Source organism: Thalia democratica, chromosome 3 (assembly GCF_965202585.1).
Source record: "Thalia democratica chromosome 3, ktThaDemo2.hap1.1, whole genome shotgun sequence".
NCBI lineage: Eukaryota > Metazoa > Chordata > Thaliacea > Salpida > Salpidae > Thalia > Thalia democratica.
The window spans coordinates 71,491,044-71,504,682 of NC_139167.1; the positions used below are offsets into that span (position 1 = coordinate 71,491,044).

The 13,639-nt window shown below is 25.6% G+C and overlaps 2 protein-coding genes across 2 annotated transcripts; one reads left to right on the plus strand and one right to left on the minus strand.

Annotated features, from left to right (window-relative positions):
* Positions 1-2,470: 2,470 nt before the first annotated feature.
* On the plus strand, positions 2,471-3,559 carry LOC145832510 (serine/threonine-protein kinase pim-1-like). The gene has a single exon (XM_082939827.1). It carries the CDS (start codon positions 2,471-2,473, stop codon positions 3,557-3,559), a length of 1,089 nt encoding a protein of 362 aa, XP_082795953.1.
* Positions 3,560-6,056: 2,497 nt separating this feature from the next.
* Positions 6,057-10,661, minus strand: LOC145831374 (ras-related protein Rab-10-like). The gene is made up of 5 exons (XM_082938616.1): positions 10,541-10,661; positions 8,501-8,561; positions 6,895-7,033; positions 6,439-6,528; positions 6,057-6,170 (listed from the first exon to the last, which is right to left on the minus strand). Exons 1-5 carry the CDS (start codon positions 10,659-10,661, stop codon positions 6,057-6,059), a joined length of 525 nt encoding a protein of 174 aa, XP_082794742.1.
* Between the last annotated feature and the right edge of the window lie 2,978 nt (positions 10,662-13,639).

Genomic DNA, 13,639 nt, shown 5'->3' on the forward strand with positions numbered 1-13,639 from the left:
TCAAGTTTTTTGTGTAGGTTTTTATATTCAAAAGCATAGGGGTTTGATATTTTTTACATGTTGATTTTACTTTAAAGATCTACAAGTTAACTAACAGTTGCTTTACACTTTTTGCAAAATAGTTGAGTCTAATTAGTTTTTTAAACGTTAGGGTTAAAATAGAATAATTCAAACTTAGAAAGGTAGAAATAGACTGTTTTATTTAAAATGTATATTTCCAACAGATTTTAAGGATTTCCTCCTTTCTCGGTTTACTTCAGACATAATTTGAAGCAATAAATTTTAAATTTTATAATCATTATATGATTTTTGGAAACTTTAGCCCCCTAAATATTTTGGTAAGGAGTCAAATATGCATAAAGGGACACTTTTGCACAAAGACACTTTCGCACAAAGTCACTTTTGCACAAAGACATTTTTACACAGGTTGAAATTGTTTTTTTAATTTTTAGTTTTGTTTTTTATATCATTCTAGTTTTTACTTTTATTTTTTTAACAATTTGAACTTTTTATTTGTTTTATTTTTGCTATCACTGTTACATCTAAACCTTAACTTCGCAGGGTAACTTACTTTTTTTTCATTAATTTATCTTTTAGCTTTTAATTCTTTCTTTGGTTAATATTTTTTTGATTTTTTTTTATTCTCATGCAAAACTGAGTAACTTGTGCGAAAGTGGCCCTTAGTGCAAAAGTGTCATTGTGCATGTTTGACCCGTTCACAAGTATTTCATTCCTTACACCTTTCTTATGCATTCACTTACGCCACATTAAAAATTGAACAGTATTGCTAACACATCAAAAAGAATACCTCATATAAAATGTTTTATTTTCAATGTTTAACTATTTTTATAGCAATACTTTTTATTTTATTGTCCTTAATCCTAGTTATGCTTTTTATTCGATAATTAAACGTGTATTATATATATATATATATATATATATATATTTATAATTTTAAACTGATACTTATTATTAATTTTGCATAATAAAGCAGACCTTAGCTTAGCTTAGACTCACTATAAAAGAGAAATAACCTGTCGGGAAACATCATTTGATATACTTTACTCTTAAAATTTATTTTTATTAAACATTGAATGAAAACTTATATTTCTAATATATTTTGAAAAAGTCATTAGTTTAGTAAAACATGCCCACGTATTTCCCATCTTATAGAATTTAAATAAAGTTTACAAACAAATTGTACAAACAATTTAAAGTGTTGATATTTTTTATTAAAAAAAATACTTGTGCTAGTTTTGTGTAATGTATTAAAAAGTTTGTTTTGTGACAAAACTATTTTGTGTTATAAACAATTATTTTAACTTGGTTGTTATAAAAAAATATAATAAATTGATTTAATTTTTTTATATAATTCGAGGTCAAGATTTAGTAATAGTTTTATTTGACGGAGCTTTAATATTTATAAAAAAAATGACTTAAAAGTGCAAAAAAATGTAATTTAATTATAGACTTTTTAAAGTAGAGATGTGGACAAACTATTTTTTTAGTTCAGAAATTTGTGATAACAAAATAAAACACAAGACAACAAAAAATGGAAACTTTTGACTATATAGTCATTTCATCAGACAGTGAAGATGATACAAAAGTTATCTCATCCAAAAGGAAACGACTAAAACCGTAAGTCATCATTATTTACTACATGATAATTAAAGTACTTATTACTGACTAAAAAAAACACATTTTTAATGAGTTTCATAGTAAACTATAAAAACAATAACTTTATTAGACAGTATTTTTAACTTTAAGTATCAAGAGTTTAAGTTTGGGATTATAAATCAGTTATTTGTCAGGCAATCTGTATTAATGATTAGGAAATTATTATAGTGGGCTATTAGAAAGAAAATAAAGACTGATAAAGCTTAAACATTTTTAAAATTTAAGGAATAAAGTGTTATTTTAAAAAGTAAAGTTTTAAAGGTATGCGGCTTAGTGATTAATCAACTAAGCAGTTGTGAACTGTACTTGGAGAATGTAACTAAAGTTTATTTTTAAATTTAAGGTACTAGATTTTACACAAACTTTAGTTACATACTTTAAAACCGTTTTTAATTTTGAGTCAGAATTTCTGACACTTCTCCGTAAACTATTTATCAGTTTTATGTATTTATGAATAAAAATGCAATAAAAATTTAAGGTAATTTAAACGCTTAAGTTTTATAAACCTTGCTAAAAGTTCTAAAATTAGTTGTGTTACATAAGAAATTTAGTTCGAGTATCATCAGTTAGAGGTATAAACTCAAATGTGTTAGTTAAATGAATTTTAGCAAATCTTCGTAAAATTAATATTCACTTAATAATTTTAATTTTTTTTAATTAGTTTTGAAAAAGTTTAAAGTTTACATAGCAAAATTATTCGTAAAATAATTTAATGAATTTAAAGTTTGTTTAAAATCCAGTGAAACGTGTATACTGTCTAATAAACTGTTAAAAAATTGTCAACAGATCAAAAATGTCAGTATCTCAGTCTGGTGTCAGACCAGCTAAAATACAGAGGTTGGATCAAAATTTGCCAGAAAAAGTTCCTGCCAAAAACATTTTTGAAAATTTACCCCGCCTTGAAGTGGTTAGCTATTCAACATTCAACGACTCGAATATCCAACAAGTCGTCGACTTGACCGCATCAGACGACGAAACAGAAGCAGGTGACGTCATCAAGTATCAGGCTTACGTCACACCGAAGGGCGCGAGAGTCACGATAGACGACGGAAGCTTGATAATGAGCAGCCGTTCGAAATTCCACGCCAAATACATAGCAGAGCATAGCTTGTTTGAGAACGAAAAAACAAACGTTTTCGTGGGCAGGAACAAGTTTGATCATTCTTTAGTGGCCATAAAGTTTTTCGGAGTTTCTTGTTATAAAGATTATTTGAGAGGAAATGTGCCCTATGAAGCGTTCTGTCAGGAAAAAGCGGAAAAAATAAAAGTTCAAAACGGCAAAGGGTCAGTGCTAAGGATGCTTGACTGGTACGTCTACAAAAAACACATCGTATTTGTTACTGAATACAATTCAAACTTTACAAAAACTTTATTCGACAGCGCGGATGATCAGCCCAAAGGAAGGTTTACCGAAAAAGAATGCAGAGTTATCTTCAAGCTGTTACTGGAGCTCGTACTCAAAATGAACGAGTCAGGAACGTTCCACCTGGATTTGAAACCCCAAAACGTCCTGTACGACCCAAAAGGGCGGAAAATAAAACTGATAGACTTCGGACACGCTGAAAGTTACGCAAATGGGGATAACCCCATGATAGATGGCAGTTCAGGGACCGAGGGGCTTCAGACTCCGCAGCAGGTTGAAAACGTTGGTTGTTACGGAAGGGATTGTGATCTGTGGGGAGTGGGGCAAATTTTGTATTTTTGCGCGAACGGGAATTACCCGTTTGTCAGCGATTACGAAGTGTTGAATAAGAAATTGAAGTTTTGCGCGGGAGTGAGTGTAATGTTGAGAGATTTGCTGGAGAGGATGCTTTGTAAGAGGGTGAGGGGGAGGATTTCAGTGGAGGAAATATTCAACCATCCGTGGATGGAAGAAGAATGAAAAAAAATGTTTAAGCTTTGATTTTGTTCTTGCACATTTATTTTTTTTCTTTTATTTATTATTTTTACAAGTTTTAGTACTGTAAGCTAAAGTGTTTACTTATTTTATTTATAGCTAATTTTTTCCTTTGTATCCCTTATGGTCTTAAAGTTCTTTAAGTAATAATGTGTTGAAGACTAAAATTGTACTAGTATATATTAATTTTAAATTATTTTTCCTGCCGTACTTGCTAAAGTTTCTTAGTTTGTTTTAGTAATGTTTTAATTTAGTTTCACCACTAGTAATAATAGCTAAAGTTTTGAAAAGTATTTCAAACTAATAATGAACTCTCCCTCTACGCTTTTGATTTAGGACGATTTTATTGAATATTTTTTCTTGAGAGGAAGTACTCAACTTCCATGAATTGAAATAACTTTAAATTGTCATCCGTTAATAACCTGATGTTTTTTGCATAAATTTTTAATCCTTTTGAACTGGATAAGGAAGCTTTGTTTTTATTGCTTTACTGTTTTTATTATTTTTTGTATTTTGTATGATATAATGTTTTTTGTTGTTGGTTATTTTAGTAGACTTTTTGTTGCTGAAATACGTTTTTAATAAAATCTTTTAGTGTAAACCAAATGCAAATTTTTTTAATATTAATGTTAAAATCAAAAACGCGTTAAGTACTAAAGAGCTTTAAATAAAATAAAAATAATTTTAGTAATGGTTTTGTTAATAATAATTACTTATAGGATATTTATTTTTATAATTAAAAGAATGCTAATGATTAAGTACAATTACAGTTGAAAAAAATTGGTTAAGTGTGAGCTAATATAATGAAACTAAATAACATAATTTTTCTATGTTGTTTATTGATAACTAAATTTTGGTAATACTCTTTAATATTAAATGTGATAAAAAATATTATTACTAAAGATTTAAAAAGCTTGTGGATCCTGCATTTTGCAATTAACAACGTTTAAAAAAGTCGATATATAAAATCAAATCATGTTCTTAGTATATATATAAAAATTATATACTTAAAGATAGCTTGAGTTTTTATAAATGTTTAAAACTACGTATCAAAAAACGCAGGTAGGTCTTGTCTAGGGTTTCCAAAGTGGGCCAGGTGGCTCCCCTTGAGACCATTACAGAAATTTAGAGGGTCAAATGAGGGGCCGTGAGCGGTAAAGAGGCTACACGGGGGCAGTGAAGTCATGATTTGAAACTGACACTAGATATTCTGTAAGTTTATTATGAAGAGCAAAAAACGTTTTGATAGTAATTTTAAAACTTATGCTAGATTTTACTTTTTTTTTAGGAAATTTACGGGTCATAAGCTATAAATGGGAGGGGGACCAGGTCATAATTTGAAAATTACACTAGATACTCTGAAATTGATGATAAAGGGCATAAAAAAGGTCTCAGAGAAGTTAGGTATTTAAGAGTAGTTTTTTGAGAAATCTTGTTGGAGGCGGCTATAGCTTTATTTATCCCTTGAAAAAAAAATTTTTGAAAACTTTGATCTAGACTTTACAATTTTTGCTAAAATATCAAAGTTAAGTTTTTTAATTCAATAGTTTTATAAGTTTAGTTATTATGTTAATGTAAAAAAGTATTTTTTTATCAGTCCTAAAAAAGTTTAAATACGGAAAGGATTTAAAAAAGTAGTAGATTAAAACCTCATACAAAAATTTCTAATTGTTTTTTTTAGTGTATTATAGGCAATTTATAATATAAGTCGGTAACATAAAGACTTATATTTGAGAACTATGTACATTGTATTCCAATATACGTTAATATTCTTAACACACTTTATAAAGCTGGTTATACCCAATTGTCGCGAATAAGATAACTACGTTGTTTTTGCATATAAAAAGAGTTATGTTTTAATGCATACCTTTAATCAGAACATATAAATTTTGATTGGGTTGTTTTTTGGAAATTATTAAGTTTAAAAAAATTATATAAAATTAAAAGCTTTTGGCCAGTTTATAACTTTTTATGATTTAAAAAAAACCTATGTGGAGAAAAATCTAGGTAATATAGTATGTGCTATTAAGTAAATTGAAAAAAAAACTATTAGCTACATAACATCTAAATTACAAAAATAATAAATATTAAACTATACGAGTATAAATACACTATCTCTGTTTTAGATAGCTTTCAAAATAAAATTCAACTTATAGTATATTTTACTTACAATATATGAAAACTAGGTTCGACTCTTTATTTATCAACAAAAATAGTTTAAAACTAGATGTTTATTTGTAGACTAATGTTTTTTACTTAGTATATTTCGAATGAAAGAAACAACAAGGTTCTTAACAACACCTTCTACGGGGGTTCATGTTGTAAGCAGTGATTTTGAAACCTTTATTTGTTTTTGCTTCTTTTGGCGTTTTCTGAAAAATTAGTACTAAAATTAATTTGCCTTAGTTTATTTGATACTGTTGGTACTTAAAGTAAGTAGTTTAATCTAACTTGTTTAAAATCTCTCAAAAGTTTAAGAGTACTAATTATTTACCTTCGTCAAAATGTCTGCAGTGATAGATTTGAAAGCTTTAACTACACTTGTGTTACATTTAGCTGAAGTTTCGAAAAATTTCATCCCGTATTCCTTAGCAAGCTGTAAGTTAACAAATATTGTAAAATATCTGAGTAATAAATTACATAAAAAAATTATTATATACCCTGAAACTGTCTAAATATGAGCTGTGTCTAATAGCACGAAATTATAGAATAGAAAATTTGTTAAAACTAACAATTACAGGGTAATAATTAATAAAACATTACAGAAAGAATATTTCAATTAAAAATGTAACTAGCTCGTTTTATAGTTAGAGTGATTAAATCCCTAAAAATAATTGTATTTAAATAAACAAAGTTAAACTAACAAATTCTCCCATCCCTGTAGGAACCATTCTTTTATCTTTCATGTCACATTTGTTACCAACTAGTATCTTTTCAACATCTTCATCAGCATGCTAATAGAAAGATTGATTTTAAAAAGTCTTAAAGATTATTAAAACTTAGATAAACAGTTTGTTTACTTAGAGTTGTTAATAATAAATAACTAACAAATAAATCTAACATAGGGTAGATAGTACAAAAACTTTCACAGAAAATCTCAATAAAGCTAGAGATTTTAAAAAATTACTTTTAAAACTGTATTTTTTTAACTAATTATGTTTAGATTATGCATTTGAAAGTTGAAACCTAAATTTTTAAATTGTATACTTGCTTGAAACTATTTATTAAAATAAAATTATTATTAATTTAATTTTAAATTTACTTAGTGTAAAGTAAGAATTTTTTTTAGATAATGTATAGCCATTCCAGAAAAATCTTACCTCATCAATTCTTTTCAGCCATTTGGTTACGTTATCAAAACTTTTTTGGTTAGTGACGTCATACACAAGCAATATACCATCAGCACCTCTGTAGTATGAAGTTGTTATCGTGTTGAACCGCTCTTGACCTGCTGTGTCCCTATGAAAATGTCGGTGTAAACCATCAACGCTTTAGTGTCTTAAGAAGTAGTTTAAAGTGCTCTTTTTTATACGTGGTGTCATACAAATATTAATGGTTTAATTGTTTTATTCGGTTATCATTTTATATCACGTTAAGTTGAGAAACATTATACTTATACTTTTTTTGTGTCAAAAATAACAAAACCTTCACATGTACAAATTATGTTAACTTAAGTGGTTTCCACTGATCCCACTTGAAGGGCTTTTAAATAATCTTTTAAGAAAAAATACAGAAAATACCTTTCATAAAACTAAATGCTTTAGTATTCAGCTAGAACAGTTTGATGTTCACTTTGCTAAACAATTTTACAAAAGCTATATAAATAAAGAAAATAACACTATGACATGTTTATTAAAAATTTTACTGTACAAGTATTCAGTGCGAAAATTAGTCTTCCATCCGAAAAAAAAAACTTAAATTCACAAAACCACAGTATGACTATGAAGTATGTAAAATTTATTGTATTTTAGGGAGATTTTTTATATGTCGACAAGACGATGTAAATTTACTCGCCTTACTCAAGGAGGTGGACTTAACCTGGGAGGTGATAAAGTGAGCACAGCCAATAGTAGATGGTAATTACCCTGTTTGTAGTCTGTGCTTAAAACAAACAACGGCAGTTGTGTATGCGTTGAAAAATAAGAGGAGTCAATTTATATCGTCTATAATCTATATGTATATGTATATATTTAATATAAAAATGCTCCACTAAAAATGCAATAAATTTTAAAGTACTTCATAGTCAATTAATTTTGGTTTTGTGAATTTTAGTTGTTTGTTTGGATGAAAGATTAATTTTTGAACTGAATATTCGTACTGTACAATATTTAATAATTACGTCATAGTGATATTTTGTTTATTTGTACAATTTTTGAATCATTGATTTCTAAAGTGCTACTTATTTCAAGCCGTATTAGCTGAAGATTAAAGCATTTAGCTTTAATAAATGTATGTTCTGGTTTTAAAAAATCTACTTTTCTTTATAATAAATAATAATAATAATATTCAAACTTGAGAACCTTCTACTGAGCCCACTTGAAGGGCTTTTAAATAATTTATTGAAATGACGATTTTAAAAATGTTGGAACATATGTTTCATAAAGACAAAAAAGATTGTCTCTAATCTTCAGCCAGTTCAAATTCAAAATAAAAAGCACTTTGGTAAACAAAGATGCAAAAGTTTACAAAAAAACAAAAACAACATGACGTAAGAATTTAACATTGTTCATTACAAATATTCAGTACAAAAATCGATCTACCATCTAATTAATCAAACAACTTTGTTATCGTCATTTCAATAAATTATTAACTAATATATATATCTATATATATGTACATATACTATTAAGGTACTTTAAAACATTTTGCCAAAATTAAGTAATGCTGATTAAAGCTTGTATTAAGTAATAAATATTTGTGACTTACCATACTTGAAGTTTAATTTTCTTTCCATTTAGTTCAAAAGATTTTATCTCGAAGTCAGCTCCTGTGATTATTCAATTTAAGTATTTTAAAATTTTTGTAAATTTTTTTAGTCATAACTTATAATAAGTAATATTTTACCATTTAGATTAGTTAAGTGTGATATGTAATTAATAGGTTATTGGAAATTTTTTAAGAGTTAAATAGCTAAACTAAGTTGAACTTATATTAAATAAACTTTAAACTTTATTATACTTCTATTTACATAATCAAAACATATTAGTACCAGTGCTTTCTCACTTATCCGACTGGTTTTGATCGGGAAATGTATATATTTCAATCGGGTAAAAAACAAAATTAAGATCTTGCTAAAACTTTTTCAGGGTTGCCACTCGTTTTTTCAACTTTTTTTCCAGGTTTTCCAAATTTCTCCCAATTTTTAAAAAATACACATTTTTAGGTCTATTTTTTGTTTTAAGTAAATTTATATTTAAGACACTGTGTTAAGCAGTATAAAAATATTGAAAAGATACTTTAAAGTTACTTAAAATGTGTTTTTTGATAAAAAAATTTTTTGATGATGACAAAAAATCTTAGTTATATAATAGATTTTTTGTGTCAAATCAAAATTTTACTACTGAAAATGTTAAAATTATTAATTATATCAATTTTTTTCAGGTGTTTTGATAAAAATTCCAGGTTTTTCCAGGTTATTTTAGCCTAAATTGTCAAATTCCAGGTTTTTTCAGGTTTCCAGGTAAAGTGGCAACCCTGTTTTTTAAACAAGTAAAACATTGTTTTTGTAGTAAAACTTAGAAATTTAAAGTTAAAATTAAGGTTTTACTAAAAATACAAGATTAATTAAACTTTTATAAATAAGAAAGCAGTTTACAATTACGTCAACGTTCTAAAATTTACTCAAACTTTATGTTAGAATTCAATTTTTTACACTGATTAAATAAAAAGTTTTTTATTGTTCATTTGCAAGCTTTTCTGACTTTTTAAAGTGAATTACATACTTTGGATTTAGTCAACATAACTGGTTTTAAAAATGGACAAAACAGAAAAAAAAGAAAACGAGTTACACTTAGAATTTAAAACAATTTAAAAGTTTACGAATTGGCAAATTTACCTATATCTGTTGAAATGAGCCAGTTTAGGATAGGTGAAAGTTGATTTTGAACAGTGTATAATATAAAATAAATATAAAGCAGATAGTTAATTAGATGAAAATACAATGTTTGTAGTCACCCGTCTAAAGTTATGAAAAAGGTTGCCAAACATGACCGGATAAATGGGGAAGCACAGTACTACAATACACTTTAGTTATTTACCCAAATATAAGGTTTTGATGAAAGAATAAAGTAAAGTGTATTAAATAATAATCACAAATTTTCGTTTTTTAAGATTAATTTTTCTTTTAGTTAAACATTTAAGTACTAAAGCTTTTGTAAACAAACATTAAAAAATTACTTAACTTTAATTATCTTGAGTTTTGTTTTTAAGTATTCAATTGATTTTAATTACAAAACTTATAAAGAAAATTTTTATCAGTGTAAATTTTTATTGTTTATATTGATGAAAAAAAAAAGAAAAATATTTACATAAGCTTAATTGTACAAAACTAACTAAGTTAAAATTATAAAAATAAAACAACTGAATAATTATTATAAATTGCTTAATATTAGTTAAAATAAACATATATTTAAATAGTTCTACACTGAATTAGGTAACAATTATTTTAGATAGATAATACCTTAGTTAGTTATAAAACATTCAATTATTAAACATCTTAAAAAATTATTGTTTTAATAAAGACATGAGTTTAACTTTGAGTAAAGTTCAAACTTTCATATTTAGAGTTCATATCTATTTAATATCTTTAGTCTAAAAAATTAGATTATACTGTGTATTTAAGTACTTTTCTTAATTAAACATTACTAAAAGTGTAGGCTAAATTTAATAAAACTTAACTTCTGATAACTAAAAAAAAACTACTAATAAAGTAAAAAAATATAGGCTTTATTAAAAGTGAAATCTAACCAATAGTAAATTTGTGGGTAGTATCAAATTTATTATGTGTAAATCTGCGCATCATGCAGGTTTTTCCAGCTCCAGAATCTCCAATCAGTATAACACTGTACTTTAAAGTCTTGTGTGCCATTATTATATACTAGATTTAGAACTTTTCTGTATAATAATTAGTTAAATTAAAGTTTGAAATAACTAATACTATGTAAAAAATTAACTTTACTTAAGTACTGCAAATTAAACTACAAATTTGATAAAACTTGCATATTTTTTTTTCTTTAATTTTGAAACATTTAAATTATGACATATTTAGACTTACACAATCATTAAAAATATTTACTATATTAAACACAAAATATTCTATTAAATTTAAAAATAAATTAAGGTTTTAAAGTAAAATAAAGCATAAATAAAAGTAACTATAAGAAATTTCTACACTTTGAAAAATCTACTAAAATTTTAAAAATAAAAGAGTAATTCTAACTAGTCCATCCTAAAAGGTTAATTAGTGTGCTAGAAATTATTTTATTAATAACTAAGATTAAGTTTATTTTATTTTTTAATTCAATTATTGTTTTTAAATTTTTATTTATTTGAAATACTCTAGCTTATCAAATTTTGTTACCTCTTACAAACACTTTTACAACTATATTATAATAATTCTTTAAAAAAAATGTATTTAGATAATTAATCTACATTCTACCTTACAGTGTAAATATTTTTTTTTTAATTATCTAACTTGTATAAAATGTAAAATTTTAAGAACTATTAGTGTGAGTTAAACTTTTTTATCTGTTTAAATTTTAATCTAAATATATTGTTACAAAATTTAAATTTATTAAAAACTGGTTTTTAAATTATTCCACATAATACTTTGCGTATAACTAAGCAAACTAAAACTTTAGATTGACCTGTATGGGTTAAGATAAAATAAGTAATAAATACAATAAGTTATAGTAGAGAGTATAATTCAAGCTCTATTGAGGTTTATAAGTTGTATAAAATAAGTATATATAAGTGTAATATAAGTAAGTATTTAAGCAATCATATCTTACCAAAAAAACATTAGCCTAAAGTTTATAGATAAATATTCTTGTTTAGAGTTAAAATAAATAATAATTATACTATTTGTATTTTATCAGTTAACTGTTTGATAGTTTTTGTAAATCCTAAAGAACTTGCTTATTCCTGTAATTTATTTGAAATCAAAAAAAAAAAAAAAGGAAGATAACAAAAACATATTTAAAGTGAAAAAAAAAACTGTTTCTGGTGATAGAATAAAACTAAAAACATTTCTATAAAGTTCTGAGCTATAAAGATATGTTTGTAATAATATCAAAAATCTCAGATATTAAAACTAAATATAACCATTCATTTTATTTGAGAAAAAGCTTTTTAGTAAAACAAATAGTTTATTTTTACAGGAATGTTTTTCAATATTACTAACAAGGTCAATATAAAACAAACATGATAGTTTTCAAAGTCTGAAGATATTGACCATCATGCGGCATCAACTAGTCAATGGTGAACCGGTAATAATTTAGTAAAGAGGCAATGTCTAACAAAATGGACGATTGTTCATTCAAATTGCTGTTAAATAGCTGATTGATCATTCAAATAGTTTTAATAATAGCTTAAAAACTTACAAGTATATAAACAGTTTTTTAAGTTTTCCCTTTGAATTATTAGGAAATATTACTTATTTTACATTTTTTATTTTCTTTAAGTAACTAAACTTAAAAGCACTATCTTTTTTAGCTTAATGGCAGAGTTGCAAGATTTCTATGAAAAAATGGCCACATAATTACTCGAGCATAAAGTTTCAAGAAAAAACAAACAAAAACTATTCAGTATTCAGAACTCTTTCTGTAGTAATTCTGACAACTCTCGCTTGTTGTTATAAAAAAATTGAGAAGTCATATAAATGCTATTTAAAACTTTATTAGCTCTTTTAGTTATGTCAAAAAAAAGTTATAATTTCCTAAAATTATATCATAACATAAAATTATATAATAAAATTACACGATTTGTATTTCTTATACAATAGTTATTGATTTCTCTAAAGTTTAATTATATAAAAATATTTCTTTAAACAAGCTATAAAAACTATAAACTTCCACAATGTCATATCTATATAATTAATTATTGTTTGGTTTTCAAACTAGTTAATATTCATTTATTTTACTTTGGATTAAATTATTATTAAAATACACTTTATGAAAAGAAGAGAGTAATAATTAAATGTGTTTAGCAGTTTTTTAATTAACCAGGAAGTTAATTAAAAAATAATAATTCTATTAAATAATTTGACTCGCAGAAAAAAGTTTAAACTAAAGTCTATTATAAATCCAAACTGATAACAATAAGTCCATAAAAAATTATTCAAAACGGATTGCACTGCAGATTTTTTTTTACTACTATTTACGAGTTCACTTATAAGTACTACTTGATCAATAAAAAAAGTGGCCAGTACAGAGGTCAAACCCTCGACTGCGACACTTGCGTTTTTAGCGAGGCCTTCTAAGCAACTGAGCTGCCACACAATTTTATGGTCGTTTAACAGACATGCTCAAAAGTAAATATGCACTATAAATTTGTGAAATATTTTATTTTCAGATTTATGATACACAATTTTCAGACGAATCACGCTGCGTTCTCTTAAAAATACCAAGGTGTCCCAAACAGAGTCAAGCTAAACAGCAAGTTTTAAAAGTAAGCCAATCCAATTAAGTTATTATGTGATCTTTTATATTGAACACAATTTCTTAACTTTTTAAGGGGGAAATGGAATTGTAATAAATAAAATATTATAATTACTTACCCCCTAGTTTAATGTCTAAAAAGATTGTTTACTTAAACTCAAAACTATGTAAATGAATCTATGTACAGGTTTACTACTCTACCCGGAGTATTCTTATTAGAAATAAAAAACAGAGGAAAACTAAATAACAAAATTAATTACAATTTCAAGAAGCAAATATGATTTCAAAACTAATAACTTTTTTTATTCAATGTATTCATATTTGTAAAGGAATCTAAACAACTCTTATGACTAAGTTTCTGTAACGAAAACAGTTTTTAGTTTTTGACTCAAAATATTTTTTGTTTAAA

Excerpts from the sequence above, each read along its gene's own strand:
- LOC145831374 (XM_082938616.1), bottom strand. The coding sequence starts at position 10,661 with ATGGCACACAAGACTTTAAAGTACAGTGTTATACTGATTGGAGATTCT. Across the intron at positions 8,562-10,540 it reads TACCCACAAATTTACTATTG|GAGCTGACTTCGAGATAAAA; the intron begins GTTAGATTTCAC and ends GAATAATCACAG. Across the intron at positions 6,171-6,438 it reads CTACAGGGATGGGAGAATTT|CTTGCTAAGGAATACGGGAT; the intron begins GTTAGTTTAACT and ends GTTAACTTACAG.
- LOC145832510 (XM_082939827.1), top strand. The coding sequence starts at position 2,471 with ATGTCAGTATCTCAGTCTGGTGTCAGACCAGCTAAAATACAGAGGTTG.